The sequence below is a fragment of the Podarcis vaucheri genome (assembly GCF_965113315.1).
Source record: "Podarcis vaucheri genome assembly, chromosome: 10".
Classification (NCBI taxonomy): domain Eukaryota; kingdom Metazoa; phylum Chordata; class Lepidosauria; order Squamata; family Lacertidae; genus Podarcis; species Podarcis vaucheri.
Window position 1 is genome coordinate 32,146,808 of NC_138748.1, and position 17,158 is coordinate 32,163,965.

Below are 17,158 nucleotides of genomic sequence, written 5' to 3' on the forward strand. Positions count from 1 at the left end.
AACGTAAAAGTTCCCATAGTGCTCCTTCCTTACACCTATTGTGCTGCAGATGAAGTAAGCCAAAGGGAGGCTTGCCATGTCTTCTGAACCCAGGCACGTGGTTTGTTTATTCCCAAATCATGAGCGGAAACCAGTATTTGTTCTACTGCTTGTGGTTTGTTTGGTGGGAAACCAAAAGCTCATGTTCAGAGGACACAACAAGCCAGATCTTTGGTCTACAGAAAATGACAGCAGTAGGAGAGAAGTTCTTTGGGAACTTCTGAGCAGTGTGCACCAGCATGCTGCTCATTCACATCAATGTACTGTTTATTTAAAGTAGGGTTTTGTGTGACAAGCAAATTAGGCTACTAAAAGCTGCTAAGAGGTTTCTGAAATGTCAGCCTAACACATTTCAAAGATAATATCTGTCATCATTCCCCCAGAACTAAGTAGAATCAAATACTAAAACTTTTCTTCCATTCCTTGAGAAATATCTGAAGAAAATTATCCACAGAGAAAAATTATGCTGGAAGTGCAAAGAACACATCATGACTAGAGCAACTAATAACTATGGCACTATATCTGAGCTACAGAAGTATTAAATTTACTACTTTATTTTTATTTAAATCAGTGCTAGGGGAATCTATGGCCTCTGGATGCTGTTGGACTACGGTTCCCATAATCCCTGGTGTCCAACACCATCTGGGAGGCAGCAGGTTCCCCATCTCTGGGTAAAATGAATGGATTAATATAAAAGTCTTGTTTTTCTGCATAGTTTCTAAATAAATGTTATGAACTATTCTACTGATTAATAAATACAGCTAACTTTGGGTCAGATTTTTTTAAAAAAACAGAGTGAGTTTTTTGCCCAAAACTGTAATATGCTTAGGGTTGTGCTGTTTACTGAGAAATACGTCTCACTGAGTTCAATAGGTAAGTGTGAAAAGAATTGCAAGGTACTAGAGGGTTTATTATGATGATTATCACCATCACCACTAATATTCAAAGGTTGCTTCCAGCATTTAAAAAATAAACTAGGCCAGTAAAAGAGGTCTCTTTTTTTAAAAATAATAATATTTATTAGTAGTTTCAAAATTATAAAGAAAAAAGAAAACAACAATAACAATAACAATAAAGCAAAAACTTCGTAAGCTAAAGCCTGGAAAGCTGTCAAAAAAGTCTAAATTTCCTTCATTCAGAACTACTGAAACCCCCTTGGAAGCAGGAGAAAAAGGGGGGGGGATTTTGTTTAACCCCTGCAGGAGAGGGAGCGAGAAGGATGAGTTTCCACCGTCTCTAACCTGGGAACGGGGTGTCAGAGACAGAAATTGTAGGTTCATTGACTGTGAATGGAATATTTTGACAGATAGTTAAAGAAGAGAAACAAGCTGATTCCAATGTTGGCTTTTGCATCTTAAAGAAACAAAATATCCGGAAAATATCTGAAAAACAAAAGTAATTTTCCTTTGTTGGACTTGCCTTAAAAAAAATGGGAAAAAATGGATACAAATAGAAATTGTCTCCTCTAGAGGGAGCTTGTTAAATTGTTGCAGCAGTATACTTGAGGACTCAACAGCTGTGAGATTAAAACCGTGGGAAGTCTTTTCTGACCTTGCCTAAAGATGAGCTGGGAGGAAGATTGGGTGCTTGCCTTATGCAAGACAAGTGCCCTGTTGGAACAGATGCATGAGAAGATGGACTTGATGAATGAAAAAATGGGTTTGACTGTTGTGGCTAGTAACTGTGGACAAACAGGGAACATTGATACAGAAATTATTCAGGGACCAACTCAGAATCAGTACTGACTGGGCAAGAACAGAAGATAATGGAGGAGGATGCGGTTGCACCTCAAATAATACAAATGGACAGACCCGAGACCCTACAGGAGCATAAGCCGCTGTTATTGAAGATTGAAGTTGGAATGGGCCAGGGGGAATCTGGTGTTGAGGAGGTTCCTAACTTTGGAGAGACCTTGAAATGTTTTTAAATATTTTTTGGATTTTATCGAGGACTGTGGGGAGTGGGACTTTGGGGAACGGGTGGGTTTGATGAAGGGAGATGGAGACATTTCTGGGTTGGAACCCCCCAGAGAACTACTCCTCAATGAGAAAGGAAAGGAATTAAAAAAGAGACCAACAAAAGACAAGGAAAAGGGCAAGTATAAACAAGAAGAAGAAGAAATGCAGAAGGGACATGGAAGAGACTTAAGGGCCTCGGACATAAGGCTTCCAAGTTGATGGACCAGATGGATTGGACAGTAAGGACTGACACGATCCGAGACCAGGAAGATGAGACGTTGGATGAAGATTGGAAGAAAATTTATAAAGGAAACTTTTTATTTAGGGAATTGGCTAAAAATTAATGAATTAGGGAAAATGTTGGAATGAAACCATATGACTCTAGCAGAAATGATATCAGGAGTTATGTATATTTGAAAACTAAGATTTAAGCTTCAAGGTATTTTAGGGTAAGATAAGGTTAAATAAATTAAGGCAATTTAAAAATAAAGGAATATGGGGAAAGATGGTAAGGATTTGCTGAGGTAATTATTAAGTTAAACTGTCAAGATAAATTTTTTAACAAAAATTGAGAAAGATGGAAAGAATTTGCTGAAATAATTAATTAAACTAGAATACAAAAAGGGAGGTGTGAGGAGGTCAATGAAAGAAGCAAATGGAAGTTATAGATATGTAATTTGGGATTTTTGTTGTTTTCTTTTTTCTTGTGTTTTCAGTAAAAGAGGTCTCATTTCCTCTGCAGAACCAAAAGAATGAATGCACTACTCTGTATTTTCTAACGCTAAATCCACTGGTGCCTATTGTCAGGGAACTGACATCAGAGGAAAGGGAGTTGGTAGGGCTCCCAGAGACTGGGAGAGAGTCAGCAGCCAAAGCAGGGACAAGGAGGGGGAGCGAGGGGTCTCTGGAGGAGGATCTCAGTAATGCTGAGAGAGACGCAGCAGCCCAGGCAGGAAACAGCAGGGGAGAGAAAGGGGTGAGAGACACATCCAGCGAAAATAGCGGGGAGGTGTCAGAAGCAACTGCAGGGAGACCCATGCTTCGCCGGAAGCTGCCACGTCGTGAGTCCAGGAGACGCGTTTCCGTTAAGGAACTTCTTTGCTGGAAGCGCTTCCGCAGGCAGCCACTGTCAGACTCTACTAGTGACTAGAGCAGACATGTCTGAGGAGCTCTGTCACACACAGAGGTTTGTGGGGCCGCACAAACTCTGAAGGGGCACAATTTTAAGCACAAGCAGCTAATCATCCCCTGACACCTATAAACAGGTTTGACTAACCTTTAGCTTGAATTCAAGTGCTGCACTGTATCCAGTTTTTTCACATGTGATGCTAACAGTTCCTCCAAGCTCTAAAGTCATTGTGCCATACAGAATTCCTGTTAAGAAAGAACTCGTTTTAATTCTAATTCTGTTACAAAGTTACCTCCATTTTGTACTTCCATTTCTACCTACAGTATAATTAAAGATGGTATACTAAAGCCCATGCCTTTTGTTACATTCCAAGAAAAATTAACTGACGGCAATATGGATAACAAGAGGAAAATTCCACCAACATGGCTAATCCTTTTCTTTAAAAAGCCACTGTCTATCAAAGGCTCATAAGCCCTCAAGCAACAAACAAAGTCAGCAGAAATCTTCAGCTGGTTAAATTCAAAAATACTAAAATCCTCACTGGAAGACATTACTTATTGGAAGTAATTATTTAGAAGACATTATTTATTCTACTGCTTTATCTTCTCTGCAGAGATTCAAATTGTTTATAAGTTCAAATATGCATAACTACTGTGTGATAACCAACAGCACCATATACGGAGTAACTCTGCTGATTTTAATGAGTCTGCTCTGAGTGTGACCAATGTTTGCTATAATTCACTGTATGTAGCACTGTGTCCTTCATTGTCCTGTTCTTAGGTATACAGAGAATGCCCTCCAAATGTCCCAGCACTGTGCAAAGCTCAGTATGACCTACAGCTATCAATTTCTCTCCCCTTGGAGACTCACAACCCTAATATTCTTTTAGAAATGATGCAAACTATCTGGACTGTTCTTTCACAGAGAGGGCTCACTTTTGCATTGAGTAGGAGGGTTTTAGCATATTTTAAGTTCCATCTATCATGTATACCCCATTATTCAATCTTACATGAAATAAAGGACACCGCTGAATGAAGAAGTGGCCTTTGTGCAGCACAACTAAATATTTATTGAAGGATTTTTGCAGACAGAATGTGTCTTCCAAATTAGGGAAGGACCAAATTCCCACAAAAAAAATGATTTTTTGTATGTGAAAATTGGGTCATACTCTAGTCCATGATTTCTCACGGGCCAAAACAAGCAACAGTTATTTTTTAGCAATCATTTTTCTCCCTGAGTTATGGTTATGAGGAAACGAAGAAACAGTAGTCATTTCTTCTCCAGTTTCTTCACTTAATCACACCTCCATACAAGTCGGCCCAGACTTTGTCTCATTCTCAAGCTATCTGTGCTTGCCAGAAGGCAGGGAAAGCACTTGTAACAAGAATGGATAGTAAGTAGGTTGGATTGGCCAAACTGGTATTTTTACCTTTACAATGTGCATATGGCATGGTCATTACATATTCCTCTCCTCTGTTTAGGAACAGCAGTCGTCCTTCACCATCCAGAATGGCAGATAATGAATTTCCTGAAAGAAAATAAAATGTTAAGATTCAAAGAAGCACATCCGGAGAACGTACAGAAGATTTACAAGACTAAATAGTGTCCTCACAGAAAATTCTGTAGACTAATATTAATTTAAAAGAACTATGGCACTCTTTTTTGTGGAGAGAAAGCTATTTCAATTCATTTTTATCACTGCATTCATCAAATTCTTATTATTTAACACACTTTCATCATTAAAAAATAGGCACATTTTTGTAGACACTGAAAACAAGTAACACAAGATCTTACCGTAAAATTTGGATTTGGCCAAGATATTACCACTAAGGCAAAATCCATCCTTTCGATTGCTTACATAGAAGGCAGATATTGGAGGATGATGAGATACCTGTTGAAAGCAACATAATTCAATATAAGGTGAGTTGCTGTGAAAATCTGTGGCAACAAAGGGTGCAGAAGAATTATAATTTGGAATCCTAATCACTAGGCAAGTGGATGTAATTCACCAAATACAGTGGTGCCCCACAAGACGAATGCCTCGCAAGACAGAAAACTCGCTAGACGAAAGAGTTTTCCGTTTTGGAGGTGCTTCGCAAAACGAATCTCCTATGGGGTTGCTTCGCAAGACGAAAATGTATTGCGAGTTCCTGCGGGGTTTTTTCCCTTTCCCCCCTTTTTCTAAGCCGCTAAGCCGCTTATCAGCTGATCCGATAAGCCGCTAAAAGCCGCTAATCGCGCTAATCCGCCAATGGGCTTGCTTCGCAAGACGAAAAAACCGCTAGACGAAGAGAATCACAGAACGGATTCTTTTCGTCTTGCGAGGCACCACTGTATGTAGCTACACACCAAGTATTATTGAAGATAATTGTGCAAAAACATGACATCAACATAATTAAACTAACGAACTAACCAGAAACCTGCAGTAGTTATGACTGCTGATAACTGGCTTATTGTTAAAGAGAAAGTAATAGTTACAAGTGAGTCAAACTGAGATACACATGCACATACCTCACTATTGCATTTCAGGCACCAGTTTTACTACTAGACAGAGCCACCATCTTTTCTTAACCATTACTTATTATTTTGCCCTTAAATTAGCATTCCACTCAGAGTAGAGTTTCTCTGTTGTGGAGAACCCATCAAACTTGAGATACTCAAACATATATCCGAAAAGAATATCTACACATGGGCTAGAAAATTTGAGAACTGTAACATGTTATTCTTAATTAAGGTGGGAAGTACAAACAAGTCATATCCAAATATAGAGAACCATTCTCAAACTTCATTAGTCAGTTCTCAAATGAGTTGATTATGCATGTCCTGCATATAGACACATTATCACCACAACGCTTGCCTTCAGATTATCAAACTTTGTGAAACAAATTTACGGGTTTCGAAGCATCACCTAGCGTATCAGAAAGAAGCTCAAATTTTGTTAGAATTCCCAGCTGCATGATTGCAGTAATGGGATTTTTGTCTTTCACATGACGGTATATGTTTTGACTCCACAAAGTGGGAAGTGACGGAGACAGGATGTTTGTGTTACTGTGTTCCGTGAAGTGGGACTATTGTCCTTTGTTCTTTTTCTCTTTGCTGTCTGATGCCAGAGAGAGAGGGAGCCATGTTGCAGTGCTCCGTGTGTTTATATGTAAATAAAGTAGATTAGCCGAAATGCTGAGTTGCTGAGGTCTTTCACGCGCATGATGTGCAAACTCTGCGGACCCCTAAGTGTGCGGGTTGGCATCGGTCGCTGTGATGTTTGGGCAGAAGAAAGCTTTTGAAGCTCACGAACGATCAACCAGGAGGGTAGGAACATGCCAGTCGGGCATGTGTCTCTGCCAGGGTCCTACTTGAGTGTAGGCTGAACTCCTGACAAGTCCTCAACAAAGACTTGGGATGACGGTGGCTGAGAGATTCCTGCTGACATTTGAAGGAGATATCCACAGTGTCACATGGAGTATTTTGGAACCAATGTCTATGGAATGGAATGGAATCTGTCTAATCTCTGGAGTTAAGATTCTTTTGGAAAATATGTTTAATGTATATCCCAAGTCTAATGGGTCTTCCTCCATAAAAATTGCAGTCCTGTAACCTTTGTATGAAAGATTTATATGATCTGAAGAGAAACCAGTCACTTGTCCTTTTGGTGTTTCCTTCAACATAGGAAAGAGCCCTAGGCCTAAAATAATAAGAACCGCAATCTAACTGATATCCCTAAAACAGGAAAGGAAAGAATGAAAAATAAAACATGCTAAAATAGAAGTGTTATGGTTCTATTATGCCAAGCTCTCCTCTGGTCATCTTCATATATTTGATGACACTGTAAATAAAAACAAAACTTGAAGAAATGCTGGTAGTTATAAAAAACACACGTATTTGTTACATTTGGTAATACCTGTTCAGCTATATAGTAAGTCTTGCTATTTGTTATTGGATGAACCCACAAGCAACGGAAGGTCTCACCGAGGATAGGGTTGTAGGGTTTTTTAAGTCCCTGAAAAGAGAGACAATTTTTGCTAAGAAAATACATTCCAACTGAAAAAGAAGGGCCTAGAATCATAGAATCATAGAGTTGGAAGAGACCACAAGGGCCATCGAGTCCAACCCCCTGCCAAGCAGGAAATAGTTTTCAATTTGTAAGTATTTAAAGGAAAGCCCTACGGTGACATTCTCTCTCAGGATAAGCTATGGTAAATTTCATATTTGTAGGGCATAGAGGCACAGCAACTATGGAAATGTATTTCTGTGATTCACATTACATTTTATTAAACCAGTCCAGTAGTCAAATCACTAGACAACATTGCCTGCCAACTTTGCACTGTAGTACCACAGTGCTCACATCCAAAGCAGAAGAGGCAGCACTGTGTGTTTATTTGACCACATACTAGTTAAGTATTTAACTGACTACCTTTTTAATCCACATTTCCTCCAAGGAGCTCGAAGTGTTGTGCATGGTTCTCCCTCTCCCCATATTATTATCACAACATCTCTGTGAGGTAGGTTAGGCTGAGACACTGTGGCTGGCCCAAGGTCGCCAGTGAGCTTCATGGCTGAGTGGGGCTTTGAATCCTGGTCTCCTATGTCTCAGTTCAACACTATGCCACGCCAACTCTCCATATGGCATGTCTTTCACAGGGACCTTTGCCATAGCTGCTATTTGGTGTCTGAGGAGTCAGTCAACCAGACACAGAGATGACTGATTACGAGTCTTTAGGGAGAAAAAATAATGTGCAAAAAGTATGCCTTTCTTAACACAGAGGACTATATGTATTGATTACTGTGTATTAGTTGTGCTAGCAGAATGATTTGCGCAGGAGGATAGAAAACCAGGATGGTTCTCACAGGTAGCTGTGCAACAGACTGCTGAAGCCCTGATACTTTCTGATGTACAACTTGCTGCACAACAAGCTACTGCTAACACAACTATTGTGCTAGATTTTACACTGCACAACCATTATTCTCACCCTTAAGCTCCCACAAGAGCTGTCACTATTTTGGGGCTGAGGGTAAAACTGATCAATGGCCCATCCTCCAGAAGCCACATGGTATAGTGAGCATGGTCATGGCCCAAAGTGTTCATGGTCACAGAAGACCTTTATAATTAAATTAAATTTTTAATTCAAGAAGCTGAAGAATGGCAGAAAGGGGCCCTCTTTAACCCACCCTGCCAGCCACAGATATAACCAACAAACACCATGATTAAAGCCACCACCCTACCATCCTACAGGCTTATTATACTAGTATCCAGAAATAGTCTACATGAGTATATAGGCAAATTTTGATCTGCACTAAAGTGTATGGGGGTGGGGGCAAGGAAAAAGAGTGAAAGGGGAAGGGATTTGCTACCACAAAAAGTGTTCGGAAAGTGTTACCTTTGGCTTTTTGTAGAATCCTGACAAATACCATTTCACAACTTGTTTCATACGATTGTAAGCATTCTCTTCAAGGGCAGCTCTAGAAAACAAGATTTGTTAAGCAAATCTAAGTACTTTTTTGGACACAGTCTTTATTTTAATTAAAGAACAATGTACAATAAAATTTCAAAACTATTAACATGTGGATAGAGTAAAAAGCAGATCTTGTCTGTACACAATAAAGAGCAGTGTACAAAAGTGTGAATAAGAACTAATTCAAATACAAGATGGAAATACAATTTAAAGCCAGTAAATATATATAACAAGGCAGAAGACAAAACAAGTTAAAACTCAAAAAAAATCTTGTATACAAACTAGAAATAATAACAACGCTAAAATGCCTGAGCAAATAAGAAAGCCTTCTCACAACACTGAAAAATTTGCTATGTGAAGTCCTTTAGAAAGAAATTCTAAAGTCGGGGCAAAGTCTAAAGCATAAAAGGCCCTCCGCGGGTGGTGCTGTGGGTAAAACCTCAGTGCCTAGGACTTGCCGATCGTATGGTCGGCGGTTCGAATCCCCGCAGCAGGGTGAGCTCCCGTCGTTCGGTCCCAGCTCCTGCTCACCTAGCAGTTCGAAAGCACTCTTAAGTGCAAGTAGATAAATAGGTACCGCTTTATAGCGGGAAGGTAAATGGCGTTTTCGTGTGCTGCGCTGGTGCTGGCTCGCCAGAGCAGCTTCGTCACGCTGGCCACGTGACCCGGAAGTGTCTTCGGACGGCGCTGGCTCACGGCCTCTAGAGCGAGATGAGCATGCAACCCCAGAGTCGGGCATGACTGGCCCGTACGGGCAGGGGTACCTTTACTTTTTTACCTTGTAAAAACCATAACAAACCCCTAACTAAAGGCAGTACTTGGATCAGCACCTTTCTTGGTGCTCTCAAGACCTGGACAGGTTGGTGTGGGTACAGACACTCCTTCAGGTACATGAATCCCAAGGTACTTAGGACTTCAAAGGTAAGCCCCACAAAAGGAGGGAAAATTCCAGGGGCTAGAAGTATGACTTATTGCAGGCCTGACATGTTTTACAACTTATTAAGAAAGCAATGTTAAAAAATGCTTCTGAAAACAAAATACTGAGCAGATACATCCAGTTAGTTTTTATTGTAGAGAAATGAAATCAACTCACTCAGATAAGAAGTCTGCATGATAGTAGTAATCAGAGAGTTTATCCAAGAAAGAACGTGTTTCCAAAATAAACGTGGGCAGCACCACCTTGGAGAGGTCCATTCCTGGGCGTACTTGTTTTAGTAATGTCCATATCAAGCTTTTGTTCTCTTCTGATACTGTTTCTGTTTGGGAAGCTTCTCCTGCCTTCAACAACAACAAAGCAGAATAGAACATAAACATGATACTAATTGAAAGAGCACATTTGCAGAAGGTATTTGGTTTCAGTCACCGTGGTTCAAAATTGCCAATGCCTTCTCTATTGACGCGGGATGAATTCATATTTATTTTGCATTGGTCAGAGCCCATGTTTGTCCGTAAACTTGCTTCACCCACCCATCAAAAATACATAATGCTCCAAAGAACAACTTAAGAGAAAGCACTCCAATTGACTCAACTCTGGGCAATTTATCCCTAAGCAGTTTTGGTTTTTAAAATTAAAACCCGAAGCCTGCAACCCTGAATGAGCAAGGGCCAAAATATAACATGTGAAGCAATTCACATGCTGCAATTAGGAAACGTGAACTATTTTTTAAAAAACACCAAATAGCTATTTATCAAACCAAGGCTAGATAACCTGCAACACACTACAACTTCCGACTCGACCATGAGATTCAAAATTTCTGTTTCACCTTGATTAATGCCCTTGGGCATGTCCTTGCTGCTCTTATCAGTTGTCAATCTAGAATAATCTCTGTTTACCTTTGGGTCGGCTCAGGTGACTGGCTGGCTCTTAGCATTTCGATTTGTCAAGTTATTTCTAAATCTGCATCAACTTTAGCCAACCATAGTCTCTTGGCCAAATCCTACCAGTTTCTTTTGCTTTTTATGGTGGCCTCTTATGCTTAGATATGCTTTAAAAATTAACCTACCAAAGCAATTAATCTACCAGTGGTCTGAAAACTGACCTACAGCTAGAGGGACATAAGACAAGAAAGTGTGTGATAAAAAGGCAAAGGAAACCATTTTGCAATTCAAATATTGCCAGAATGACTGCCTTTCCAAGGTACAATTTTAGTTTCAAAATATTAAAACCAAAACATTACTACTGCATAAAAACACTTTTTTTTTTTAACCTCTCCAAGCTCTTCATGAACTTCTTCCAAATACGTTGTTTCCTTGATATGATCAGGTTCAGGGTCAATGTACGAGTCATCCTGCCGCTCAGATGTGTCAGTGTCACTTTCTCCCAAGCCATCATTATCCGATTCATCGCGATCATGATCATTTTCCCTATCTGATTTATCAGAATACAAATCTGGATCTTTGAAGTGATGCCTTTCGATTTCACTATCATTTAGCCTTAAAAAAGAAGAGATAGGTTTCAATCCTGGGGCTTTCCTTTATACAATTTAGCAACTCAACTCAACTTATGGCTTTTGAGTGGTCAGTTCAGTAAACATTAGGCACGATCAAGTCAAATTTAAGCACTTTTCAGTCTCAACGGAAAAATTAAAAGCACATTTAAATGAGTGGGACACAGGAACACTTAAATTTGACTGGGATCTATCCCAAGTTTTAATTTATGCAACATCAATTCCTAAACTTTTTCATATGGTTTTACCTCTGTTTATACTATAGCATCATTACTTTATCACTAACCAAGTAACTATGCATATAAAAAGAACTGCAATTACTACAGCTTAGACTGCAATTGTATGTTTTTGCTTAGGTTTTATAGCAGACCTTACCCCATAGGCTCAGAGAAACAATCCATACTTTCCATTTTAGCTGTTTAAAATACATTTACATTTATACTCATACATAGGTAGTGATCAAATTAAGAATGTACTAAGCTTGCCAATTAAAATTGTAGATAGCATTTTAGTATTAAAATATATAGCATTTCTTGCAAAATACATCAATATGAGTTAATACAGAAATGTTTGTACAGCTACAACACTGTAATTAAAGGAATCATTGCAATAATTTATCTTTGAATTGAGTGCTACAGTCACAGTGTGGGGTCTTTTAGCAGTTCAAGCCACTGTTAAGTACCAGCATTGTGACTCACAGCTAACTCAACCAATCACCGCCCTGTAGTTTGTTGCTCCTGCAGTTGTACTGAGTGACTGAAACATAACAAGTGAGTTGAAGAGGAGTAGTAGGTGTGTGGCAATAGTTTCTATTTGTAGCTGTTTCATAACTTCTGGCAAAACAATAGCAAACCAGTTCCGTATCATAATGAATGTTTACTACAGGTGCAAACCCTATTCCAGAACTGGTGGTACTCAGCTATTTAAATGTCTTTGGGAGGGAGAAGATTACAGGCAGCTCCCCATTTATGCACGTTCAATATGAGTCCAACTGTGTATGTGGAAGTGTATATGGAACTGTGTATATGGAAGTGACCAGGAAACGTCATAAAGACATCACTGAAATGTCACTAAAAAAGCAGGGCAGGGGGCAGAATGGGGTGTTTGCAGGCTTTTCCAATGGCTTTCAAATATACACGATTTCACCAACGTGTGTGATGCCTCAGTACGTAACCCCTGTGTAAACTGGGGGCTACCTGTATAGCCTCAAGGTATGATGGAAATGGCCAGGAAATTCTATTTCCCAGGTCCCCCTACAAGTCAGTTCTATATTGATAATTGTTTTTTTTGGGGGGGGGTTAAGGAAATCATTATTGTGTTTGCAGGGAACAGCAAAAAAAGAATTGTAACATTATTGAAGGGTGCAGGGCCGGAGGCAGCTTTTAAGTCATTCATTTGCCCATCTACCTTGTCTACATGGACCCTCTAGCAGTGTTAGAAACTGAGATATGGAAGCACCTTAAACCTAGCTTATGGGTGCAACAACGGAATGTCTAGGCACATTTTTTAAAAAATAAAAATACAAAGCTGAAAATGAATGAACTGCAGCTAAAATATTCTGTTCATTTTTTACATGGTCTTGTAACCTTCCCCTGCCCCTAATATTCTTAAAGAGGGTCTCTTCTCCAGTCTTCAGAGGGTAGCTGGAAGTGGGGAGGCAGAAAAAGGTCCTCCTTTCTTTTCACTCTGCAGTGTTAATCCAAAATCTTAGGCGCAGTACTGCACCCAGAGCTCAGAAACTGCTTGAGCATTAATGAACTTCCCCGTCACAAAATGCGCCCAGAACAATGGGAGTTTCGAACACTGCCCTCTAGCATAGGTCTTCACCAGCCTATGAGAAGACTATGAGGTGGATGGTGTAAAAGAAAAAGGGAAGGATAAAAACGTCCTTCCACAACCATAAACTAGCACATATAAGAACACAATTGCATCCTTAAGCATATCTGTACTCAACAGGTTAACATGTGAATATATAAAGAAACTAAAAAGTTACTTTTAGATACCATTATTTTCATACCATGTGCCTCTTGTGTGCTTATTTTAAAATTCTAGTGATATTTTCAGTAATTATAGCAAGCAGCAGGTTTGCCAAGACAGTGAAAAAAGTAACCAATAAAAGAAAACATTGGAAAACTATTTAAACGACAGTAAGAATGTAACCTTGGAACAGGCTTCATGACCCCCACCCCCACCACAATAAAGGTTATAAATCTGAACAACTTACGGGAAGCTTTCACTACTATGCACGTTGTTTGCACGTAGCAGACCATAGAAAGACACGTGTGCACCATCTGTTAAGGTCACTTCATGCTCTTTACCTTCTCTAATCATTGTGCGCTTGAGCAAACCTGAACACTTCAAAGCCAGCTCCAATGCATCCATCCAACACCTACCTAAAAATACATATTTTTGGTTAGTATAATACCCTATGTTATTGAGTTCACCATTTGAACAGTATGCTAGATCTGCATTTCATATGGATGTACCTTTAAAGCGCAGAACTAGGATTTTATATCTGACCTCTTAAGACCAGAAATGATTATCTGTGCTCTTTCAACACATAGCCAGATTCGAACCATATTTTTGGTTAAGTCTCATTTACTTCAATAGGACATGTTTTTATTCATGTATGCTTGGGACTGCAGCACCAGTAGCTTCTGATATACTGGTGTGGGAAAGGCACTGAACTTCGGTCTGTATCCAAAAAAGTCTTCCCCCGTTAGCACAAGGCGTTCCTCTCCCTCTTCTCTTTCTGCACACCCCCTCTCCCATCTGTTCTCAAGGTTCCCCTCCCCGCAAAAATACCCTATGGAGCAGAGGTGGGAGAAGAGGAAGTCTCACTGCACAGGTGGGGGAGTCTGAATATATAGCCACAGAATCAATGAGTCATGTACATTCGACCAGCTGTGCCTTATAAGTCTTATAAGGCCAAAGTCTTCTGCAGGGAAGCTGTACCTATATTGCACTGTCTTTGTATTACCAAACTCTGGTTTTCATATTTTTTAATCCACATTTATCCTACTGTGAATATTTTGAGAAAAAAATCTGGGGACAAAAAACATCTGGGCTACACATGGTGTTGCTGGTAAAAAAATATTTCCTGAAACTGTTCAATCACATTAGGATTTACTGTGTTACCCTTTGGAGAAAATGTTATTTACAGAATGTGCTTTTATTTACCATCTGATTCTGAAGCTGCTCGGATGATCAAGTAGCTGCTGGGTAATGGTTGTGTTATGGATCCAACCGCTTCACCTTTAGGACCCTTAAAATACAAACAATATAGATGGAATAGTTTTAGATTAATTTGAAGGCACAATTTTAATGAAATAGCTAGGATTCTCTGTCAATCAGCAATTGCTATTGCAATAACTCTATGTGACCAATGGTCATACTTCACTGGAATCTGCTCTTCAGATTAATTTTAAAAATATCCCCTATTTTGTATCCCCCTCCTCTTAAAAGGTCTTTAGAACAAAAATTTCCAGGTGCTTCTCCCACTCACTCCTGTATTATTATTATTTTTTAAGAAAAAAACATTGTAGAGGCCAAAATATTGGTGGCATTAAAAACATGAATTACTCATTCATGTTGGGGTGGGAAGCAAGAAAGAAATGACAGCAAGAATACATTTAAGTAGAACATGCAGCTGGCAAAGAAGAAAGGCACAGCCAACACCATCTGTACACTTCCTTTCTTCAATCACTGTTGAGAAATGGGAAGGTAGCTCAGCTACAAGAAAAACGTCACACATTTCGGTCTGGAGAGTTGGAATGATCCTCATTTGAAGCTCATGGACTCCCAAATGTGTGTAGATAAACAAGAGGGGGTGGACAGAGTACGCTACAACTTAGTACATAAGAAGAGTCTGTGGATCAGGCCAAGGGCCGTCTAATCTAGTATCCTATTCTCAAAGTGGTAATCCAGCTACCTGTGGGGAGCACACAGGCAGGACCCGAGCCCAAGAGCATGCTGCCCCACCTGCGACTCCCAACCACTGCTGCGTCTGGCAGTGGAGGTGGAACACAGCCATCATGTAGCTATTGACAGCCTTCTCATTAATTAATTAATTAATTAATTAATTAATTAAATCTTCATTAAAAACCATCTAAATTGATGACCATCACTTCATCCTGTAGAAGCAAGTTCCATAGTTAATGATACGCTGTGTGAAGTCAACCTTTCCTCATAAGGGAGCTGCCCAGCCAACCACCCAAACATTTTGGTTAGGTTTACTGGTTAGCATTCAGAATATTCAGTAGCAGAGCCAAAAGGCATAGAAGTTATACTGCCTCGTGTATCAAGAGATCCAAGCATCATTAAGTGTAATTATGGATTCTCACAAGAGATCCATCCACAAATGGATTGGGCCCTTTTTGGTTGTCTTGGGGATGGAGGTACATGCCATTCAGGTGATGCCTTTGTTCCTAATATCCTGGGCTGATTTCTGCTGCTAACCCATTTTTAAGTGGACTCTAGGTGGGATATGGAGGCACTTTGTGCTCTCCAGGTACAATCTTCTATCCTCCTGTTGGATCCAACCTCTCTTATATAACCTCTTGGTAATCCCAGTAAGTTTACAATGTAATTTTAAGCAAAAGAATACAAATATACATAAGACCAATAAAAAGTAACAAACGTAATTCTCACAATACACAGGCTAAAATAGGAACTTAAAACAGCAAAGTAAAAATGTGGCAATTTTTGATGTTTTAAAAGAGAATCTTCCCAATACGATTTTAAAGCACAAATCATTAAAAGGCCTGAGAGAATGAAAATATATTATCCTAATGCCTACAAGATAATAAAATAGGTACCATTAGGGATTCAGGAGCTGTTACACAGCATTACTGTGCACATTTTATATGGGCAAAGATTATGATTAGTGGCTGCTTTCACTATAAAGACCACACAGGATTATGCAAAAGGCCAATACTTCTCCAATGCAACCACACTACTCAGGGCCTTGGGATGTCAGAAAATCAAGCAAATTTAGCAAAGGGATAGCTGAGCTGACAACTGAAAGCACACTGAGAGCATTAATATTTAACAGTGCAGATAGGTTTAATGTGTCATTGGTGTAATGTTCTATTCAACGCCACCTGCATTAAGAATACATATTCACTTACCTTAACAGCCCAGATGGATTGCTCCAAAGGATGGAAAAGCTTGAAACAAAATCCATCCTTTTTTGAAGGCCGCTCAATGAGTTCACAAGCGTTCAGAAGTACTGTTCCCACCCACTGGCCATTTTTGGGAGTTTTGTAAATAAGCAGTACTCCAGGTTTCAACACACACCAAAGTTTGGTCCAGCTTTTCAGTGTACCTCGAATCTTAACAGAAAAAAGAGAGGCTTTTAATTTTAAGTACATTTTAAGTACATTTCAGTCCCAATCCCTCCTGGCCAAGCAGTAAGACCCTTCTTACAATATACACAACCAGTTCAGAATTGCAAAAATGAATAAGAGTTATTCAAATCTCACGCAAATACTTATAGGCACAACACATCTTAATGTTTGTATACTGTTAATTGAGCGTAACTAGTAAATCAAATTACCAAAGGATATCAACTGCACCATGCAGGCAGTATTCCTTTAAAATGAAAACCAATTTACTATGTCAGAAGTTATTTTACATATGTAAATAAATACAGAAACTTGGGATGATTCCCATGCCTGCAGAATATGTCTCAACAGACACCAGTAGAGCCTACCGGTTAGGGAATGTACTTGAAATATGAAATGCAAGTTCAAATCCCTAATCAGAAACGAAGATCACTTTGTAGCCTTGAACAAATCACACTCTTTCAACCTAATTTAACTTTCATGGGTTTGTGAGGATAAAACATTGCCTTTGAGAACAGCAGGATACAAATGTAATCAATCAATGAAAAAAAGTAGTATGTTAACAGCCCTTACACTTTAGCCAATACAGGAAAACAAGGTACAAACAACAAGTTCAGGTGGAATATTTTATTGATCAGCAGAAGTAATTTAATTCTCCTGTGACGTGCAAGAAACACACTGACATTAAGCAGCTTAGATTATTTGATACCCGTGCTACTTTTACGTCCTCTTCCTGGAGCTATTCATATCATCATTGAAATTCACACATTTGAAACTCCCAGAGCTTTAT

General features: G+C 39.4%; 1 protein-coding gene across 10 annotated transcripts in view; it reads right to left on the minus strand.

The window, feature by feature from the left end:
• The window catches only part of OSBPL8 (oxysterol binding protein like 8), a 72,840-nt gene that overhangs the window by 9,272 nt on the left and 46,410 nt on the right, over positions 1-17,158 (minus strand). For all 10 annotated transcript variants that reach the window (XM_082241084.1, XM_082241087.1, XM_082241086.1 and 7 more), the window contains 10 exons: positions 16,153-16,356; positions 14,204-14,288; positions 13,248-13,416; positions 10,784-11,009; positions 9,670-9,854; positions 8,502-8,583; positions 7,025-7,123; positions 4,921-5,017; positions 4,556-4,654; positions 3,274-3,371 (listed from right to left, as the gene is read on the minus strand). In XM_082241084.1, the coding sequence (XP_082097210.1) occupies positions 3,274-3,371; positions 4,556-4,654; positions 4,921-5,017; positions 7,025-7,123; positions 8,502-8,583; positions 9,670-9,854; positions 10,784-11,009; positions 13,248-13,416; positions 14,204-14,288; positions 16,153-16,356 (1,344 nt within the window). The remainder of the gene's footprint in view (positions 1-3,273; positions 3,372-4,555; positions 4,655-4,920; positions 5,018-7,024; positions 7,124-8,501; positions 8,584-9,669; positions 9,855-10,783; positions 11,010-13,247; positions 13,417-14,203; positions 14,289-16,152; positions 16,357-17,158) is intronic.